The following is a 19,148-nucleotide window of genomic DNA, read 5'->3' on the forward strand; positions in this document are numbered from 1 at the left end:
TTGCAGGACTTGTGTTTGCTGTGAAACAGTAAGCTCTCAGTGCCCCGGTAAGTGCCCAGCAGATGGGTTTGCTAAGTGAAGGTGATGGCAAATTCCCTGTAGAGCAGTGGTTCTCAACCTGTGGGTCGCGACCCCTTTGGCAGTTGAACGACCCTTTCACAGGGGTCGCCTAAGACCATCCTGCATATCAGATATTTACATTACGATTCATAACAGTAGCAACATTATAGTTATGAAGTAGCAACGAAAATAATTTTATGGTTGGGTCACAACATGAGGAACTGTAGTTAAAGGGCCAGAAGGTTGAGAACCACTGCTCTAGAGCACTAGGTAAGTAGAACAGCAGGAAAGGAAGCCCAACCCCATGGCTCTGCCCGTACTTGTCCCAGGTCCCCGCCCCTTCATACTTTCCTCTGCTAAGGAGACAACAATGTAAAACCAAAAAAATTAAAATAAAATCCTAGAGTTGTTGGGCTCCCATCCTGACCCTCAGCCCCAGAGCATCAAAATATTGTTAACACTTTCCCACCAGAAGAACATGCTTACAGAGAGTGAGGATGACTTTCCAGACTGAGAAAAACAAAAACCTACTCCCTCTCCTCCGTGTTCGTGACTCTGTTAATAACCCAGAAGATGGGAAGACAAATAGCAGTTAACTTTGGACTAGGTTTCAGGCCAGCTCTTCCAAAACACAAATCAATTTTTTTTCATTCTGAGGCTTTCAAAGAACAAGATGCTGCCTGGAGAGCCATAAACCTGGCTGGCAGTTTTCTAGCCATTTGGATATTAAGTGAATGAAGATGCAAAGATACACTATGCAAATAATAGTCACATAGCTGAGCACCCTTTGGTACTGGACCACAGGCCTAGAATAGACCAAAGCACGTCCTTGCCTGTGTTCCTGGGGCCTGGAATTGGGCCTAAGTTAGAAAAAAAAGAGTGGAAGGAATGGCAGAGAGCAATACTCATGAATATTTATTCCCTGAAAGGCTGAGTTTTAAAGTTAGTGGGGGAAAGAACCAAGTAGGGAGGTGATGATAATGGTTGAGATGAGGTAGTGTTAAGTGACAGACCTTTATAAACTATAACACCCTTTGTAAATGTGAAGTTACAGACTATAAGAGTAGATTCACACAGAGAATGTCCTCAGAAAATGTTTAGAATCTTTTTTCTTACCTGGGGCATAGTTCTACCCTGGGGCTTTTTATGGGGGGAAAAGGCAAAATAAAAGCTGACTGTGTTGGCCAGAAAAGAAGCAAAAGGAAAGGGAAACATTAATGAAGCAAGTGCTTCGAGTCTGCAGCACACATTGAACTCTGCCCACCTCCCTTAAACATGCCCACCAAAACATGCATCCCCTCCAGGCTTAGGCAGGCAGTCCCAGCATGGGTTCTGGGAGATGGCAGCAGAACCTTGGCTCTGGGATGGCCTTGGGCTTGACTTTGGAGAGCTGAAGAGGAAAGAAGTTCAAACAATGCAGCGCCCTCCCACCGGATTCCACCTTCTTCTGTTGGCCACTTCCTTCCTTCCCTCCTTTTTCCTTCCTTTCCTGCAGGAGCTGCTCTGCCCCACCTTCCTTCCTGGGGAGGAGGACCTGCCCTTTCCTCTTCTAGGGCTGGTGCCAAAGGGATGAACAATGTGATGCTGAGGGGGGCAGGGGCAGAGGTGAAGGGACTCTAGAGGTGGAAAGAGACAGATGGTGGATGCGCTAAAGCAAAGAGTGGCCAAGCAGAGGTGGAATAAGAGAGATGTTTTACCAAGGTTTTCTGGTTACTTCCCAGTGTCCTTTAGTATGTTCCCAAGCAAAGAGACTGCTAATGGCAGCAGCAGAACCCCCTCTCTCCCACCTACAGGCCCACCCATGATACCCGAATAATGTGATTTCAGGGTCACAGGAAAGGGGTAGTGTCAGGGAGATAGAAAGGGGGCTCAGTCTAGGTAGGCAATCGCCAATCTCTCCCACTGTCCACAGCTCTCTGAGAGAAAAAAAGTGGGAAGGGAACCAGAAAAGAGGCAGAATGTCAAGAGGGTTTCTGGAGGTCTGGAAAGGCTGAGGGCAGAAAGTAGGGTTAGTAGGCAGGGGAGCAGACAATAGAGAAAGCAACTCAGAGCTGCGAAGTAGAAGGAGAGGGAAGCAGTCGCCCTTATAATAAATGTATTAAGGAGAGGACCGCATGGGGGAGGGACAAGGTCCAATGGAGTCGTGTTTTAAGGCAAAGCTTTGGAGTGAGGGCCAAACTGGAGGTGGCAGCACAAAAGAGAAAGCACCCCAGGAGGCAGCTGTGCGGGTGGACCGAGTGAGAGATGAAAAGGAGAGTGGGAAGAAATCAAAGGGTCGGTGGAGTGAAGGGGGGCGCCCGGGAGAGTCCCGCTTTGTTTGTCAAGGGCGGAGGGGCAGCACGTGCAGCCAGCGCGCACAGGGCCACCAGGCTCCCCGCGGAGGACCCGAGAGAAAGCAGAAAGCGCGATGAGCTGGGGGCATCCTCCGCCCCTCCGATTAGCCGGCCTCTCGCCGGAGGCCCGCGCTGCAGAAGGGGCGCATTGTTAGGTCCCTGGCCGCAGCAGATTGCCGCTGTCCTGCAATACCCTCGCGCCCTGGCACCGCGCCACTGGCACACCCGCGGCTTGGAAATAGCTGCGCCGTTCCCATGGTGACGAGGCAGCGACTCCCGCCCCCGCCCGCCCGCGGCGGAGCTGGCCCGTCCACCGGGTTGCAGGGGCCTACCCCCCACCTGGGCTCCCCCCTTGTTACCCCAGCAACCGTGGCCGCGGCTGCGGGAGGCAACTCTGAACCGGCCCCGCCCCCGCCCGACCGGCTCTCAGGCGGGGCGACCGGGGAGCAGCACAGGAAGCCGCCCGCCCCTCCCCGGATCCCGCCGGAAAGGCGGGCGCAGGGAGGAAGCTCCCCAGCGGCGGAGGCTGCCTGGAGCGCCGGTGCTGGGCTCCCAGTCTCCTCACCCCTGGCACCTCCTGACCTTCCTGCCCCTGGAAATCTTCTCGGGATCACCCGCCCTTCCGCCAGGGCTGGGAGGGGACCTTGATGGAGGCCAGATGAAAGAGGGGCCAGCAAAATAGAGCCCTCTCTTACCCCAGGGCCTGAGAAACCTGTGGGCCCAGGGAGAACTGGGCTGGAGGAGGATCGCCCTGGGGTGTCCCCCTCCCCCAAGTGCACTGCACCCCATGAAAAAGGTCCCTATTGCTCCGTGCTGGGATTACCACCCCCCCCACAAATTTTGATGGAGCATGACCCGCCCACCCCATCCCGTGCGTGGTTTTGTTTGCTGGTGTGCTGAAGAGGGAAGACTGCAGATCCCCCAAAGAGTGTCTCCAGCATCCAAGTTGATCAGATCAGAATTGAGGCTTTCTGACCGACCAAATGGGGAAGGGTGGGGAGAAAAGGGGCAGACCAAAGAGGGTCCCATCTATGCTGTCCTCTTAAGGGATAGTCTACCCCTAACTTACTTGGAATGTAAGTTCCTTCAGGACAAAGTCCACTGCACATAGAATGTTCTGAACTAAATTAATGGTTAGCGAATGGATATGGCTAAAACCAGGTAGTGCCTTCCACATTCATTTGTCCTGGGTGGGCAAGCATCCTAAGGAAATACAGTCAGAAATAATTCAGGGTCACTTGCAATTTGGTCCCAAATTAAAAGAACATAATAAAATAATACATGGCATTGATAAAGTCCTTTCCTCTAAAAATGTCCTCATTTCCTATATTTTTCTACTTGAGATTCCATAAACTACCAGAGGGGGGGGGGGGAAAGATTCATATGTGGTGAATAAAACAAGCTATGTATGGTCATAGTGGAGGAACATAACGAGTTCGACTTTGCTCGTCTTTAGAGCCCTATGTCTTCTTGGACGTGGTACCGTGGGATTACCTTGGTATGGAGCAAAGAATTGGGGGGTGTACAGTCAGAGGACCTAGGCATGAGACTTGCTGGGCCATGTACGCTTAAGTCTCCTCATCTGTGAGATGGTGGTTGTAAGGATGAGATGAGTTAATGTTTGAAAAATTCTCCATAAGCCATATAGGATATGCCACACATTGCTTTTGTGATTGGGACATCTATAAATAGATACATAAGTCATGATTCATATACTGTAGCTGCAAAATGCTTCCCTGTCACTGCTGGTTACGTCTCCAGATATCCTCGTAAGATACAGACCACCTCTGCCAGTCTCCTCTGAATCAGGGAAGAAATCCCCTCAAAGAGAAATTGAGCTGTTTTTTCCAGGGCCACTCCTATATCCTTGGCATAAAAAATAAAAAAAAAAAACAAGCAGTAACAGACTTCCTTTTTACTTCTCAGCCTAAAAGATAGCTTCAATTACTACACACCCCAAGTGAAGGCACCCAAATCCAAGCCCAGAAGAGCAGTCCCAACAACAGACAGGCAGGGAGTTATGAAAGAACAGATGTTGACACAGGACCAGAAAGACAATCTGTTGTCCAGAGAGCAAGACAAGAGGGTGCTTGGACTCAGGATTTGCAAGTTGGGGGTCTTGGGGCAGGACAAAAGGGTTCTATGTACTGTTGAATCTCATTTAATATTTACTAAGGACTGAATTATGCCCTCCTCGTTCATATGTTGAAGCCCTAACTCCCAATGTGATTGTGTCTGGAGACAGGGTCTTTGGGAAATAAGTAAAGTTAAGTGACGTCATAAGGACTGTGGCCTCCCCACCACCACCTTGTGAAGAGCTGATGAGAAGGCAGCTGTCTGCAAGCCAGGAAGAGAGCTCTCACTAGAACCCAACCATGCTGGCACCCTGATCTCAGACTTCCACCCTCCAAAACTGTGAGAAAATAAATTTCTGTTGTTTAAGCCACCCAGTCTTTTGTCATGGCAGCCTGAAGATACTGAGACAGGTGTGTCTTTGCTTGGAGCCGAGTGGCCCTCCTACCACCTCCACCACCTAGCGTTTTGTTCAGCACTTCCACCGTTGTTTCATTTTTAATTTGTAACTGTGAGTTGGAATCGGCAGAATTTAAAACGAAGAATTTAAAACTCAGAACGATTAAGTGACTTGCTGAAAGTCATACTGATTGCAAATGGCCAAACCAAGACTCAAGTCTCCCCAGACATCCTCTCGCCAACTAATGCTAAGTACATACCACGTGCTAGGTTCCGATCTAGATTATGGGGGTAGAAAGATGAATGTGACTTAGAGGACGGGAGGGCACAGTCTGGTCAGGAAAAGAAACATGTGAACAAATAGTTACAGCAAGAAATGTCTGCAAGGAGTGACTGGTCCAGCAGGCATGTGGGGAAAGTGGTCCAGGCACGGGAATCCTGGGAAAACATGGCTTTGAGGGGAGTCACAAGGACTGCTGAGAGCAGGGGACAGTGGAGGAAAAGAAGAGGCAGAGATGCCCCAGATGCCATTGGAGATACTGCAATTTTTCCTCCCAGTCAAGGACTCCGGGTGCCTCCTCAGAGCCCTGGCCAAAGGGGAGAACTGAACTTGAACAGAGACCAAGGCTGAGGCCTTAAGAACCTAATATCCCTAAGGAGAAGCAAGAGTAAACTCATCAATTAGGTTCATGTTGGTAGTCTACAGTAAATTACCTTTGTTTGTTTGACCCGGGGCCTCCTATTGGTTAGTTATTGCAGCCCTAACTATTTGTAAATAAGCGATAATGTGCTTTAATTAGGAGATGATTGCATAGTGGTAGCTTTAGGAGCAAGGTGTCACTGTTTTCACAGAATCTCGGGTCCCTAGTTACAGGAAGTCTCACGTAAACGAATACTTGACCATTCCTCACCATGGAAATGCAGAATGCAGACACCGGCCTTAGTTAATGTCCATCTGTTCCCTTTGAGGGGCATTAGTCCAGGTTCTTGCCAGTTATAGTCACACACGTGAGGATCGGCTTATCTTCTACTGTTTTCTCTGAGTACAAGTTGCATACTTGTGTTTATCACATCTTTAATCCACTCCAACTTTCGGGGGTTCATTACATGCTGCACTCAAATGCCCTCCTGGCGGGGGAGGGGGACTGTGGGTTGGAGAAGAAATGAGCCCAGTAGCACTACTTGCACTCCAAGCCCCTCTCCCAGAAATCCACTCCAGAGGCCCAAGTTGCCCCACCCCCACCCCCACCCTGCCCCCAAAGGGTAGCCAATTTAAGAGCTGTTCTGGGATTTCAACATCTCTCTGTCTGGGAGGAATGAAGACTATCACTTCTCCCTCACTGGAGACCTCATTAGAACTTGAACTCTGGTCTTTGTTTCTTCCCAGTGGGTTCAATACAGTGGAGAAGGTGAGGGGAGAAGGGGGGTTAGTAAGCCCACAACTCCCAGAACAGCAGGAGTCCAACAGCCTCTGAGAACTGGAAGCGAGTAAACAGGCAATTACCTACAAGACAGCAGGGTAACCAGAGAAGTGGCTTAAATGATCAGATTCTGCTCACTGCCTCAGAGGCGGCTGCCTTCCCCGCAGCCCCCCTCCCATCCAGCTCCTCCCGGCGACTGGTCTCCACCCTCTGCCTATTTCCCAAGTGCAACGCCATCCTCCTTAGCAGCAGGTCCCAGGGCTGAGAGGCTCTGTTCTGCCGCATCCTTCTTGGCTTGGCCATTGTCAACATCGCTGCTCTTTGTCTATACCATGAGAAGGGGAAAGAATCAGAGGGTGCCGCTTCCCTTCCTACTCAATACCCCTACAACCGTCAAATCCTTTTGGGGAAGACAATTTAGGAAGAAAGAGGAGTGGGAACCCAGCTGGCGGCAGGAATTGCGGGGTTGGAGGGAAAGAAACCTTACATTCCTTTCTCTCTCTTGGCTGTGGGCTCCCTCCCAAGACTTGGAGGCTAGTCCCCATTTTTTCACTTTCTTTCTCTCAACTGACATCAGTGTAGATCCTGGCACAGGAAGGCCTTTACATAGATAAGATTAAGGTCCAGCACTTATCTTCAAAGAATTTACAATTGGATGGGGAAGAAAGAGGTAAGGAATTTCAGGAAATTAAAACACATGGACATAAATAACAATACAAGCCAATGTTCAATAGGTGCCTGAGAAGTGTCACTGTTGCTACTGGCCCCAGTCATTTCTCACCTGGATTTTTTTAAAACATGTTTTTATTGATTTTTTTAGAGGGAGAGGGAGGAAAGGGAGATGGAAACATCAATGCCTCCCACGTGCTCCCTACATCTGGGCATGTGCCCTGACTGGGAGCCGAACCAGTGACCTTTTGGTGCATTAGATGACTGAGCCACACCAGCTGGGCTCACCTGGATGATTGAACAGCCTTCTGACTGGCCCCTGCCTCACTCTGCCTCCAGTCTTTCCTCTTCTTCCATTCCCAGTCCTGTCACAAGACAGCCTGTGATGGATCTAAATGCAAATCTGATTGTGTCCCACCCCTGCTTAAAAGCCTTCATATTTCAAAATGAGCAAACCCCTAGCATGGCATGCCTGGCCTTTGTAGTCTGACCTCTCCTAATCCTTGGGGCCATGTCCACTCTCACACCCATGTTCCAACCATAATGAAGCATTTATGATGTCCAGACACTATCAGCTCTCTGGCCTCAGGGCCTTTGCACATGCAGCTCTAGCTGCCTGGAATGCTTTTCCTCTTCACTTTGCCTTTTGAGACTCAGCACAGAAATGACCTCCTCTTCCAGGAACCCTTTCCTGACATTCTGTCTGGGTTAAGTACCCCTCATCAATATTCCTTGATCACAATAGTACTAAGCCTGAACTGTAATGAGTTTTCCATCCCTCTTGCCCCTCAGGCACCCAGTTCCTCACTCATTTTGTACTCAGTGCTTGGCACAGAGTGGGTGATAACTAAGGATTGAATGAAAGGCTGAATGCCAGGCAGAGGAATTCATGGAGGCAATAGAGGCTTTGAGTCAGAGACTGACAACATCACCAAAACAATATTTGTAAGATGCATAATCTATTAATTCTAAAGTGGGGCTAGGAGAAAGGGGGTGTTGAGGGAAAGGGGAGAATGGACTAAGGGCCTGAAGTAAAGAATGAAGGAGGTGACAGTGGGGACTGGGAAGCAGGAGTGGAAATGAGCTTCACTGTGAATGAAGGTAATGCTATAAGCTTTAGCAAGTGTCTGGATGTGTTGGCAAAAGGCGGGGGGGCGGGGAGGGGTGAGGAGAGAGGGGTGAGGCCAAGGCCTGCAGCCCTGGCACCTGAGAAGGAGCTTGAGTGGAAGAAGCAGACAGAAGTCAGGAGAAGGCACTGTGTGTGTATAGCAGTGGGGAAAGGGCTGCAAGGATCTGTGAGAGGAGATGGTCTGTTTTTAGAAATAGCGTCAGCTAATTAGGACAGGGCGAAAACAGACTGCAGGAATTTTGAGCTCTGGGTTGAGTTTTGTCTCTGGGTGGTCTAGGCATGCAAAGACTCCTGTTACCCTTGCAGAAAATTGTGGTGAAGGTCCGGTAATGATGTCGCTTTGTAAATCTCTTACAGCTTTAGCACCAAATGCTCCCACACCAAGGAGAGCTATTAATTCTTTTGCACACACACTCCCCCCTTCAGCCCCGACTCCAGAGGACTTCGCTGGGGGATGAGGCTCTTTCTCCATCTGGTCGGGGCTCCGTTTCATCAAATGCACTGCCGTTCTCGTCCACTCGCTACCTTTTCCTTTTCTCACATTCTCCCTGTTTTCTGACTCTGAGTTTATTTTAGTCTAGTGCTTCTCTTGAAACCATCACAGACATCTGTCTCTCTTGTTTCCCCACCCACCCACCCCTCTTCCCTCTCCCACTCCTGCTCTCATCTCCTTAACCTCTCAGCAGTTGCCTTCGGAGACCTGAAACTGCTGTTTCCTCCTCTTCTCTCAGACCTGGAGCCTCTGTTGGACATGTCTTCGCCTGTCCTCAGCCGCAGACTAATCCACCTTAGCACTGAAAAGGACAGATGAGGTCAGACTTGCTTGGGAGGAGAGGAAGAGATCATTTCTTACCCAGGAAACCACGCTTATTCATAACTGGCTTTCTGAATGAGAACAGGCTATGAGAGGGAGTGTGTGTGTGTGTGTGTGTGTGTGTGTGTGTGTGTGTGTGTGTGTGTGTTCTGATGAGAAGAATACCAAATCCTGATTTCTGTACACGCCTGCATCCCAATATGTTTTAAACTCCTAATTAGTGTAAAAAGTTTGAAGCATCAGAAATATATATGTTTAGATGAGTAGCTGGCGGCACTGGGTTTGGGGAGTGGTCCTTTATCCTCCAGGAACCTCTCCTAGTTTGTTCACCTTGCCAACTGGTATGCCAGAGTTTAAGCTGCAAGAGTCAGGGCTGGAGTGAGGAAGAGAATGCGGCTGCTGATACTAACCAGATCCCTGGAGTGACTCATTGGTGTCTCCAGTCTCCTTTCATTTGACAGGAGAAGGAAAAGAACTTGTTGATTCCTTCTGATAAGAGACCCATACTTAGCAGTTTATAGATTCAGGCCCCGTTCACCTCAATATCGATGTTTCTGCAGCCACGCTTCTGTCCTAGACATTCGCAGGCCCTTTGAATTGGCCCAACGTCCTCTCTAGCCATCACCCTGGTTCTCTTTTGCGCTTTATGTGAAATTTCTTGGGGAGGGGGATATAGCCAGAGCTTCCACATCCTGTCGTCCACTCCCTTCATAATAGAGGTTTCTCTACCTTCTTCTATCGGAATCGCTCCCCAAATTCACCAAAGACAAGCTTTAGTTCAATGGCATTTTCTTTGTCGTCATTTTCCTTTTCTGCTGCCCATCTCCTCTGGTTCTACTCCCGCCTCTCCACAAACTGTGTTCCGGCTGACAGCACCCTCTCCCCACTTCATTCCCTACCTCTGGCTTCCCCCTCACCAGATCCTTAGTCTCTGCCCTCCTCTCTCACCTGGAGAGTTTATGCTCTTGCTTTAAGGACCATCTCTAAATGTTTCCCCCTGAAGAGCAGCATTTGAAAGGCCCAGAGGCCTGCAGGTAGTATCTTGTGGCTGGAGGAAGCATGTGAGGGAAGGAATGGCCAGAGGGAGCTAAGCCTTGAGTGACCTCAAGCTGCGAAGTTCACACTTGACCCTGAGGTCAGTGGACATAGCTGCTTTTTAAACTTTAGAGTGCATGCAAACCACCTGGGGATCTTGTAAAAATGCCAGAGTCCGCTATCAGGGGTGGGCCCTGAGCTTCTGCACTTCTGGCTGACTCCTCATGAAACCCACGCTGCTGGCCCCTGCACCTTGCTTTGAGAACCTACTGTCAGATTTGGGTTCTCTGTTGTTTTTGCATCTCCTCTGGAATGTAATCTGACTTGAGGGCCAGATCCTGCGGTTTGCATCTTTGTATTCCCCCTTGATGAGTTCCTTCTGGGTGTTCCTGTAAATACTTAATAGATGGGACCCAGGGCTGAGTTGTTTATAGCTTCTATCTTTGCTTTACAAACACTGATTTATCTCCAAGTCACAATTGTGAGGCAAGTGGATACTCCCCCCCCCCCTTTGGACTATAAATAGAAACCAAAAAAAGTGGAGTGACTCTCCGAGTAGTGAGTCACATTTTCAGATTCTGGTCCACAGGGCCCTTGCTCAGAGAAGTCCCGGAAACCAGTCCATGGTGGGTTCTATCACTGCCTCTGCGTGGGGGGAGGGGGGGCTCACGTGACCATTCAAGTTCACTTCCTCACTCACTCTTCTGGGCTGTTTACTCTTTCCTGACTGATACTGTAGACCCTCCCTCTCTACCTCCCCCTCCCCCCTTCTCAGAGTGGGGAGTTCAAGGGCCTCAAAGAGCTGCTAGTTCCATGTCAGGAAGCCCGATGCCTGGTGCTGAGGTGTCTAAAGGTCGGGAAGCCGACAGCTGGGCTAGCCCACAGGCCAGAATCGCCCCCACAGCATCTTTACAACTGCTCTCCCCAGTGCAGACCAGGAGAGACTCTTCAAATACATTTTGAACAGGGAGTAGGGTGGGGAGAAACCTGCAGAAATCCGAGTAATAACCACCTGAGCGAAACGTCCCAGGTACCTGCAGTTCAGCCTCTGAAACGGAACCTTTGCTTTCAGGGATTTCTCCCAAGGCCATAAAAAGAAAAGCAATTCCAGTCTCCAAAGTAGGTCACACAATCGGGGGGGGGGGGGGGGGGAAGAGAGAAAGAGAGAGAGAGAGAGAGAGAGAATAAATGCAGATGCCAAGGCGCTCTCACCCTTTTCCAAACCAAAAATAAAACTGGGAAGTTGTTAGAAGAAATGGGAGATGGTGGCTTGGAACAAGCCAAGGGGAAAGAAAAGCGGTGAGCGGGAGGAAGGGGTGGGGGTGTGGAGGGATCCTCCCGGGATTCATGGCCCACAGCTGACCTTCTTGAGCAGAACTTGACTCGGTGGCAATTCCTCCTGGTGACTGCCCTCTGCCCCACATTCTCTTCAGACTCTCTGAGACTCTAGCTCACTTCCTGCTGGTCAGCCCTGTTGCATGTGTCCAGTGAGTTAGAACCAGGCCCACTCCCACTTCTGGAACTCACAGTTAAAAGTTTCTATTAGTCAATCAAAGCCTCAAGGGGGAAGACAAGGCACAGGGGTGCTTCTGGATCTTCCTCACAGAGCAGCTCTGTGATTCATTCTCTGTTCTAGAAAGTGGCGCATGCAGCCCCAGGAAAGGGAAAGGGGTGGGAAGTGCTGTGTAGCCGGTACCTGGGTTGCCCTGCCTTTGCCTCTCCTTCCCTGCATCTGGCCGCCAGCCAAGCTGGTTTTCAGAGCTGCTGCTGTTTCTAGGATGGCTACTCCCACCCCCACCCCCAGCTATTGTGATGGAATTGGGGGTCTGGTGAGGCTCCAGGTTTAGGTGACCAGCTACCACAGCTGTAGAGAGTCTCAGGAAACTCTGCAAGTGTCAAGGTCATTAAGTCCAACTCTGCTCCTTCTTAGCGGATGGTGGCATTCCTGGTCACAGCTCTACCCTGAGCACCCAGACTCTTCCCCAGGCAAACAATGAACGCCAATGTCTTCAGGAGGGGAGGGCGGGAGGAGAGACTTAGACCCAGACAGTCAGAGGACAAGCAATGCAGCACCACACGGAAGGAAGTATCTGTGCCACAGAGGGCAGGAGGATGCTCAACTGGCTAGAAAGAAAAAGCCAAGCAGGTGTGGGTCAAGGTGGAGAAAAACTCCAGTGGGTGGTATCCTGGGTGCAGGAAAGTGTGGGGAGCAGCCGTGGGAAATCCTGCACCACAGGGACAACTTCAGTGCTTTGAGCAGAGGAGATAGGTTTTCCTTTACCAAGAGACACAAGTTCCTAGCAGCTGCCCTTCTCCAAGACTCGAGAGGTGGAGCAGGTCAAAGAATGAACAGATGGGAACACATGGCTTTTGGCACCTCCCCGAGTTCTAGAAAAACTGAACGGAGCCGTGCCTTGGCATCTACTGGAACGACTGGGCTGGGACAGCCGGTCAGAGGCCCAGTTCATAGGGGGAAAGTGGAGAGCTGGGGCTAGGGCTGACTTGGTGCTAAATGGGTAGAAAAGGGGAAGGTGAGTCTCACCTTCATCCTATAAGTTAGGGGTGTGGCTTATCACACAGACACAGGGGCTTCTTGTGACCAGAAAGCTATTAATAAGTGTATTTAGCTCGGCTGGTGTGGCTCAGTGGTTGACCGTCGACCTATGAACCAGGAGGTCATGGTTCGATTCTTGGTCAGGGTATATACCAGGTTGCGGGCTCAATCCCCAGTGGGGGGCGTGCAGGAGGCAGCAGATCCATGATTCTCTCTCATCATTGATGTCTCTCTCTTTCTCCCTCTCCTTTCCACTCTGAAATCAATAAAAATATATTTTGAAAAATAAGTAGATTTACCAACAAATATCACAGGCCTACTTTATACCAGTCCCCTAAAAGAATCATGTTTCGGGGCCAGCCTTCCTTCCAGCAGCTTTCAAAAGCTGACAGCCAATATTCTTTGTCACCTGCCCATGTGTGGGCAGCATCTTTCCCCATAAGTGGGCAGGGTCCAGTGGTGTAGTATGCAGCTGGTCAGAAGAGCAGGGGAGAGAGAGAGGCCCTTTCAGGAATGCAGTCCCCGGAGGCTTCTCCCGCCCTGCATGTAAGATTCCAAAAGTCTGAGCTAACCCCCAGGATATAGTCCAGCAAAGATGCTGTGGGCTATATTCCTCTGGGAGAGAGCAATTGCTAGAGAGGGATTTTATTTTTACAACCCTCTTTCCCCGCCGGGGTTGGGGGTGGGGGTGGATGGCAGGCAATGGGAAAAAAACTGTGTTTGGATGAGGAAGGAAGCATTCTGCTAGCTGTGTGTATCCTTTTACACGTTCTGCTCTCACATATTCCCTTCTCTATTGTACCTTCAATAATTGTCTGAAAAACTCCGAGGGCATGAGTTAAGATCACAATGAATCCTAACATAACTCTGCTTCTACTATATTTTTGCTCCCAAAGCTTTCCACTGGGTAGAATTTTAAATTCGAACAATGGTTCAAAGGCTCAGAGACAAACTGCTCATTACTGGAAAGAGTGCCAGGAATCCTGGGAAGCAGCCCTCACTCTCCACTGGAGTTCTGCACCTAATAGTAATGGCTTCTTTCATGGTCATGGGAGGGTTGGATCAGCATTTCTTTTCATTCTCGTTTTCTTTCAGTAACTGCTGGGATGAAAGCAAGTCTAGGAGAATAAAAATTTCACAAACAGGACAAGAATAAAATATTTAGGGCAAGAGATCAGAAGTTCTTTGGTTATTCAGTGAACTGAACTAACTCTACTTTTAAAAAGTATAAGGAAATAAATGTCCATCAAACTCCATGTCACAGTGGGTATTAGCCTTTCGACCCCATCTCACAGGCTCTAAGCTGCGTTGTCATGCCTAGCAAGTTGCAGTAAGAAACTCAGACTAATCCAGTGACAAAATGGAGCAGTTTTGTCATTATTAATTCTGTTCCCAATATTTACTACATCTTTATTCTGAGAAGCATTCTACCAACGTTGTTGTTAAATGGCCCATTCTCTGTCACTTCCCACCCCAAAACCCAATCAGTGATGAATGGTAGGAACGGAAGGTTTATTATCACTGCTTTACATCCCTTAGAGCAAACCCGATCACTGCAGAGCAGCAGTTCAAGCTGCCCATCAATTAGTGCCTTTCCCCAAGTTCAATCTGAGTGGGAAACAGTTGGAAAGAGACATGCTTGAGAAGTACTGTACTAAAACTTAACACCTTTACTCATCATTCAAGTGATCTTCTTGGAGTGCTTGTCACAAAGCACCCCCCCCACCGAAAATAAGGTGGTTGTTTTTTAAAATTTATCTTTATTTTTGAAAGAATTACAGGTGACCCCATTTCCCCTCCCCATTGATCCTCTCCACTCCCATACCTCCTTTTCCTCAGGCCTTCACCAAACTATAGTCTGTCCATAGGTTATACATATGTGCATATAAATTCTTTGTTAATTTCTTCCCACCCCCACCCCCAGCCCAGAGCTAAGGTTAATTTGATCAAGAGAACAGGTCCCTCGCAGAGTGGTGAAGAAGCAGTTAGGTACTAACAGTATTGCTTCATTTCTAGCCACACTGAATCTGATTTAGTTGTGTGTGATAACCCTATCCTGGCACTGGGAAGCTCTTTTCCAGGACCCATCAATTAACACAGCTTAAGAAACATTCTATGCCCAAGCAATTCAGGCTAAAAATAACTCTGTGGGCTATTTTTTTCCCCTTTGCTCATCCACAGAAAGCATGTCAACAGGATCTTTGCTCCTTGAGTGTTTTCACTCCTGCTTACTCCTCCCTGAAAATCGAGTTGTTTGATTACAATCAGGAAAGTTGCTAGGTTGGTGTGAGACTTGCCAACCAAGCAAAACTTCCAGTATGCTGATGGAACTAAGCTTTGGGACTGTCAAGTGTCCAGAGAAAAATAGAAGAATAAAAGAACCCAGCATTCACAGACAGGATAATTAAAAAATAGATTCTCCTTTCCCCTCCTTTCTTATAAATTATACAATTCTTTAATCATATCTGATTTATACACAGAATTCACTTCTACCTTAACAATATTAACGTAACAACTGAATGTATAAGGTACCTTGTTATGTATAAGGTACTTTTCTAAGAACTTTAGGGGCATTCACTCATTAATTTGCACAACTCTATGAGGTAGATATGATTATTTCAATTTCACATTTGAAAACACGGAGGCACAGAGAGATGAAGTGACTTGTCCAAGGGCCCTCAAGCTAATAAATGGCAGAGCCAAGATACAAGCCCAGGAAGTCTGGCTCCAGAGCCCATGTTCTAACCATTACACACACTGCTTCTGCAACAAAAAAGATGACCTTTTCGGAATTCCTACAAAGCTGTACCTCCCTAACTATCAAATATGTCAATTTACATTCTCTAAATTAAGCAGACACTTGGTCCTCTGGTTCATCTTAATGTGAAAACAAGGACCAACAGGAGCTTTCGTCTCATCTAACACCTATCAACTCTCTTGTACAAAACCAAGGTTACCCCCTCTCAAACATGAAAATGCACGGAGAGAGCTGTTCACGCATCGGAATTACTTTCTAGCAACCGGAAATGTTTGCAAAATTAAGGCCCTGGACACCTCTTTCAGTTTAAGCAGTCAGCACTCAATGGATCTCTTGTGGCTCTAACAGAACTTAAGTAGCTATCTCTGAAAGACAGACAAGTCAATTTTAACAAGACCCTGATTAGAGAATGTTTAATTCTATGAATATATTATGGTGATGGGGCATAAAGTAGAAAGTTCTTTATGCTTAATGACTCACCAATAGGTTCACAAAGATATCAAAGCACTGGCCTACTCAGCTGTGACACAAGTTCATATAATCAGGAGTTTAGGAAGGCCAAAGCGCTATTCATATGCTCCTTTTGCTCAAAGGCCCTAACTTTTTACTTAAAACTTTGTCTAATCTTTCCTCAATTTCTCCCATCTCTCAAACACTCTCTGTATTCATAAGCTTCATAAGCCAATGCCATATTTTAAAGTACTAACAACCATATTTTAAGACACTGCTCTTCAATTGGTTTGCTTCTGAAATAGATTATTGAATAACTTTCAAATATTGAATATTTTGCCTTGGGCAAAAAAGCTCTCTCAAATGCAGTAACTGTAGTGAAATGAACTGATGACCTGGCTGTGTTGTAAACACCTATGTGTTCACAACCACCCAAACACTGATGTCACCGTTTGGATGACAAAAACAAATCAGGAAGTTTTGCTAAATAAGTTGAATTTGCTTAGTCCTCCTAGGCCTCCTCCCCTATCTGATTTGACACAAGCAATTTCCTTTCACTTTCTACAGATATAACAACAAACGGTTAAAAGCATTAAAAATGCTACCCTGACAGTCACTGGAATGCAGAGGTGGGCCTGAGCAGCTGGGCAAATCAGTATCATCGGCTTCCTTCATGTGTGAGTTATTTTCAATAACAAACCTGAGAGATGTTATATAGCTTAACAGGAGACAAAAAGGTGTTAGTGAAAAACATTTTTGTGGATGGGAAAACCTTCAAAAATTGGTACTTAGGTTATTTAATATTAAGACACCATCAGACTGAGCTGTAAAAAGTAAAACTGCCCTAAACTGCCTTTTGAAAAAGGCAGTTGCAGTGGCAAGTTTAAAAAAACTGGCAGGCCACTGATATTAGTATCTACTAGCAGGCCTCTGATGGGGAGAAACTTAAACGAGTCTCCTGATACTTAGTGAAGTCAGCAAACAATATCCCCGGCCTGTGCCGGCCTGATATTAAGGGCCACACCTTCCATTTCCCAGCCGGGACCATAGTTCCCCGCCTCGCCTCCCTCCCAACCCAGACAGGTGATTACAGACAAGGAGGCAGTGATGTTGCTTCAAAATATTTAATACGTGTCAGACACGTGAAGTTACATTTTTATACAAAAATCCATACAACGAAGGAGAAAATACTGTACAAAAAACCAGCTCCCCCAACCTTTATACAACAAAGACTGGAGTCACCATATCTACAAAACCGTAAGGTCTTTTCACTTAGGGGTTCTGTCTGTAAACTTTGTTGCATTAAACACTTTTTAAAAGCACTGTGTAGTCGTTTTGAGCTAGAGCTTTTAAAAATAGATCTTTTCTCTAGAACTCCGTATTTCCAAGCCTGAACTCTTCTGTGAAGTCCATCAAGCTTTTTTCACTGTGGGGTCCCCTTTCCCAGGATAATCGGGGGGTCAAAACGTTTCTTGGGCGAGAGAAAGGCGGGGAGGGAGAAGTCACACGAGTCTCTATTCCAGACCGAATCGCTCTCGTCTGATGAAATCTGCGAGGAAACGCGCTCCGGGCCGCGCGGGTGTGAAGTCCCTTCCTGCCGCGGGCGCGCGGGGGAACTCCCGGCCCGGTGAGCCGCTTCCTCCTCGCGGGGCCGGTGCAGGAAAGTCCCCGTCGGCCCCCCTCTCCTCCGCCCGGGGGCAGGGCGAGCATTCCGGGAGGACAGAATAGTCTTAATTCACGAAACACACGGACGGACACAGACACACACACACATGAACGGCCGTCCTCCTGCGATAAGCCTCACGCTCCCCAGTCTCAAGGGAGGTCCCCAGAGAGGCCGACGCGGCCGGGCCGCCCCGCAGCACCCCATCTCCCCGGGCGCTCGGCGCCGGCGGTCTCCGGGGCGCCCTCGGGGCCGGCAGGAGCCCATTCTCCCGTCGGGACGCCCGATGCTCAAGCTCCAGCCGCGCGGGCCGGGGTCTCAGAAGGCCTCGATGGCTGTGCTCCACGGGCTCATGTCTCTCAGCACCGCCGTATCACAGCAGATCTGCCCGGGCTCGGCAGCTTCCGGACCCCGCTCCTCGCCCTCGGCTTCCTCCCCGCCGCCCCGCGGGCTTTTCCGTAGGAGTCCCGAGAAGCTGGAGCCGAAGATGCTAATGAGGTTCGCCACGTTCCCGGTCTCCATCTCCTCCTCTCCTTCCTCCGCCCGGCCCGGCCGCTCTTCCGAGTCCCGGCGGGGCTTCTTCACCGGGGTCGAGCCGGGCGCCGGGCGGCCCGCGGGGCCACAGCCGCCCGCCCCCGCCGCGGGGCGCTTCCTGGGGCCGATCGGGGGCGGCGCAGGGGGCTCGTCCTCCGCGCAGCAGTCACCGTGGGGAGCCGCGCCCGGCGCCCCCGGCTGGCCCTCCACACCTGGGGGGCAGCGACAGTCGCGGCGAGTCTCCCGGGGCCCCTCCGGGAAGGCGTCCGAGCCTCCGGCTTGGTCCCCGGCTCCCCCTGCCGCCGCCGCCGCCTCTCCGCTCTGAAGAGTGTCCCTGGCGCAGGCCACGGTAGTCGCGGGCTCCGCGTCACCCGCCCGCAGCGCGCCTGGGGCCGCGGGGTGTGCTGGCTGCGGCTCGGTCTCCAGCCCGGCGGCGGGCGGCGGGGGCGGCTCTCCCCAGCCCGCCGAGGGCCCGGCCGCCGGCTCCGCGGGCAGCTGCAGGGGGGCCCCAGGGGGGCCGGCCAGGTAGAGACCGGGGCACGGGTCGCTCAGGTAGACCTGGCGGGCGCTGCGCAGCACCAGGGAGACCAGCAGGTTCTTGTGCAGCTTGATGCCGCCCCGCTGGACCCGCGAGTTGTAGATCTTGCCCAGCGAGATGCTGACAATGCGGTGCGCCTCCAGCTTGAACTCCATCCCGCCTGCCGACCCTTCTCCGGGGGACGGGCGCGGGGGTGACGGCTGAGCCCGGGCTCCCGGTCACACGCGGGGAGAGGAGTCGGAGGCCTCAGGAAGTCGGCCCCAGGGGTGGACCCTCGGTAACTGAAGACGACGCCGAGAGACCGATTTCGATGACGCGTTCACTGACCCCTACGTCCCCTCCAGTGCAGACAAACGCCCAGCCTCCCGTCCGGTCGCTAACTGAGGGCAGCCCTACCGCCCGGCGCTTTATATAAGCTCCCCACCCGCCAATCGCGAAGGGCCGCCAACCATTCTGGGGCGGGCCGACACGCCCTCACGAGCTGCGCGCGGCCAATCGGAGCCCGAGGAGGGGCGCCAGAGCCATTCGAACGTTAGTCCCGCGGAGCAGGCTCTTAAAGGGGACGCGGTGTGCAGGCGGAGAGCGACAGGCGGGTGGGGCGCCTGGGCTCAGAAAGTAGGTGATAGGGGAGGGGGCTTAGCCCCTGTATTGTTTGTAGGAAAAGGTTCTGGCTTGGGCGCTGGCTTGCCAGAACCAAAGCAAAACAAACCATTCGAAC

General features: G+C 50.2%; 1 protein-coding gene across 1 annotated transcript; it reads right to left on the reverse strand.

Annotated features, from left to right (window-relative positions):
- Positions 1 to 16,803: 16,803 nt before the first annotated feature.
- On the reverse strand, positions 16,804 to 18,828 carry IER5 (immediate early response 5). The gene has a single exon (XM_036342663.1). It carries the CDS (start codon positions 18,583 to 18,585, stop codon positions 17,677 to 17,679), a length of 909 nt encoding a protein of 302 aa, XP_036198556.1. The 5' UTR covers positions 18,586 to 18,828; the 3' UTR covers positions 16,804 to 17,676.
- Positions 18,829 to 19,148: the final 320 nt, after the last annotated feature.

Source organism: Myotis myotis, unplaced genomic scaffold, assembly GCF_014108235.1.
Source record: "Myotis myotis isolate mMyoMyo1 unplaced genomic scaffold, mMyoMyo1.p scaffold_m19_p_18, whole genome shotgun sequence".
Taxonomy (NCBI): domain Eukaryota; kingdom Metazoa; phylum Chordata; class Mammalia; order Chiroptera; family Vespertilionidae; genus Myotis; species Myotis myotis.

Excerpts from the sequence above, each read along its gene's own strand:
- IER5 (XM_036342663.1), bottom strand. The coding sequence starts at position 18,585 with ATGGAGTTCAAGCTGGAGGCGCACCGCATTGTCAGCATCTCGCTGGGC.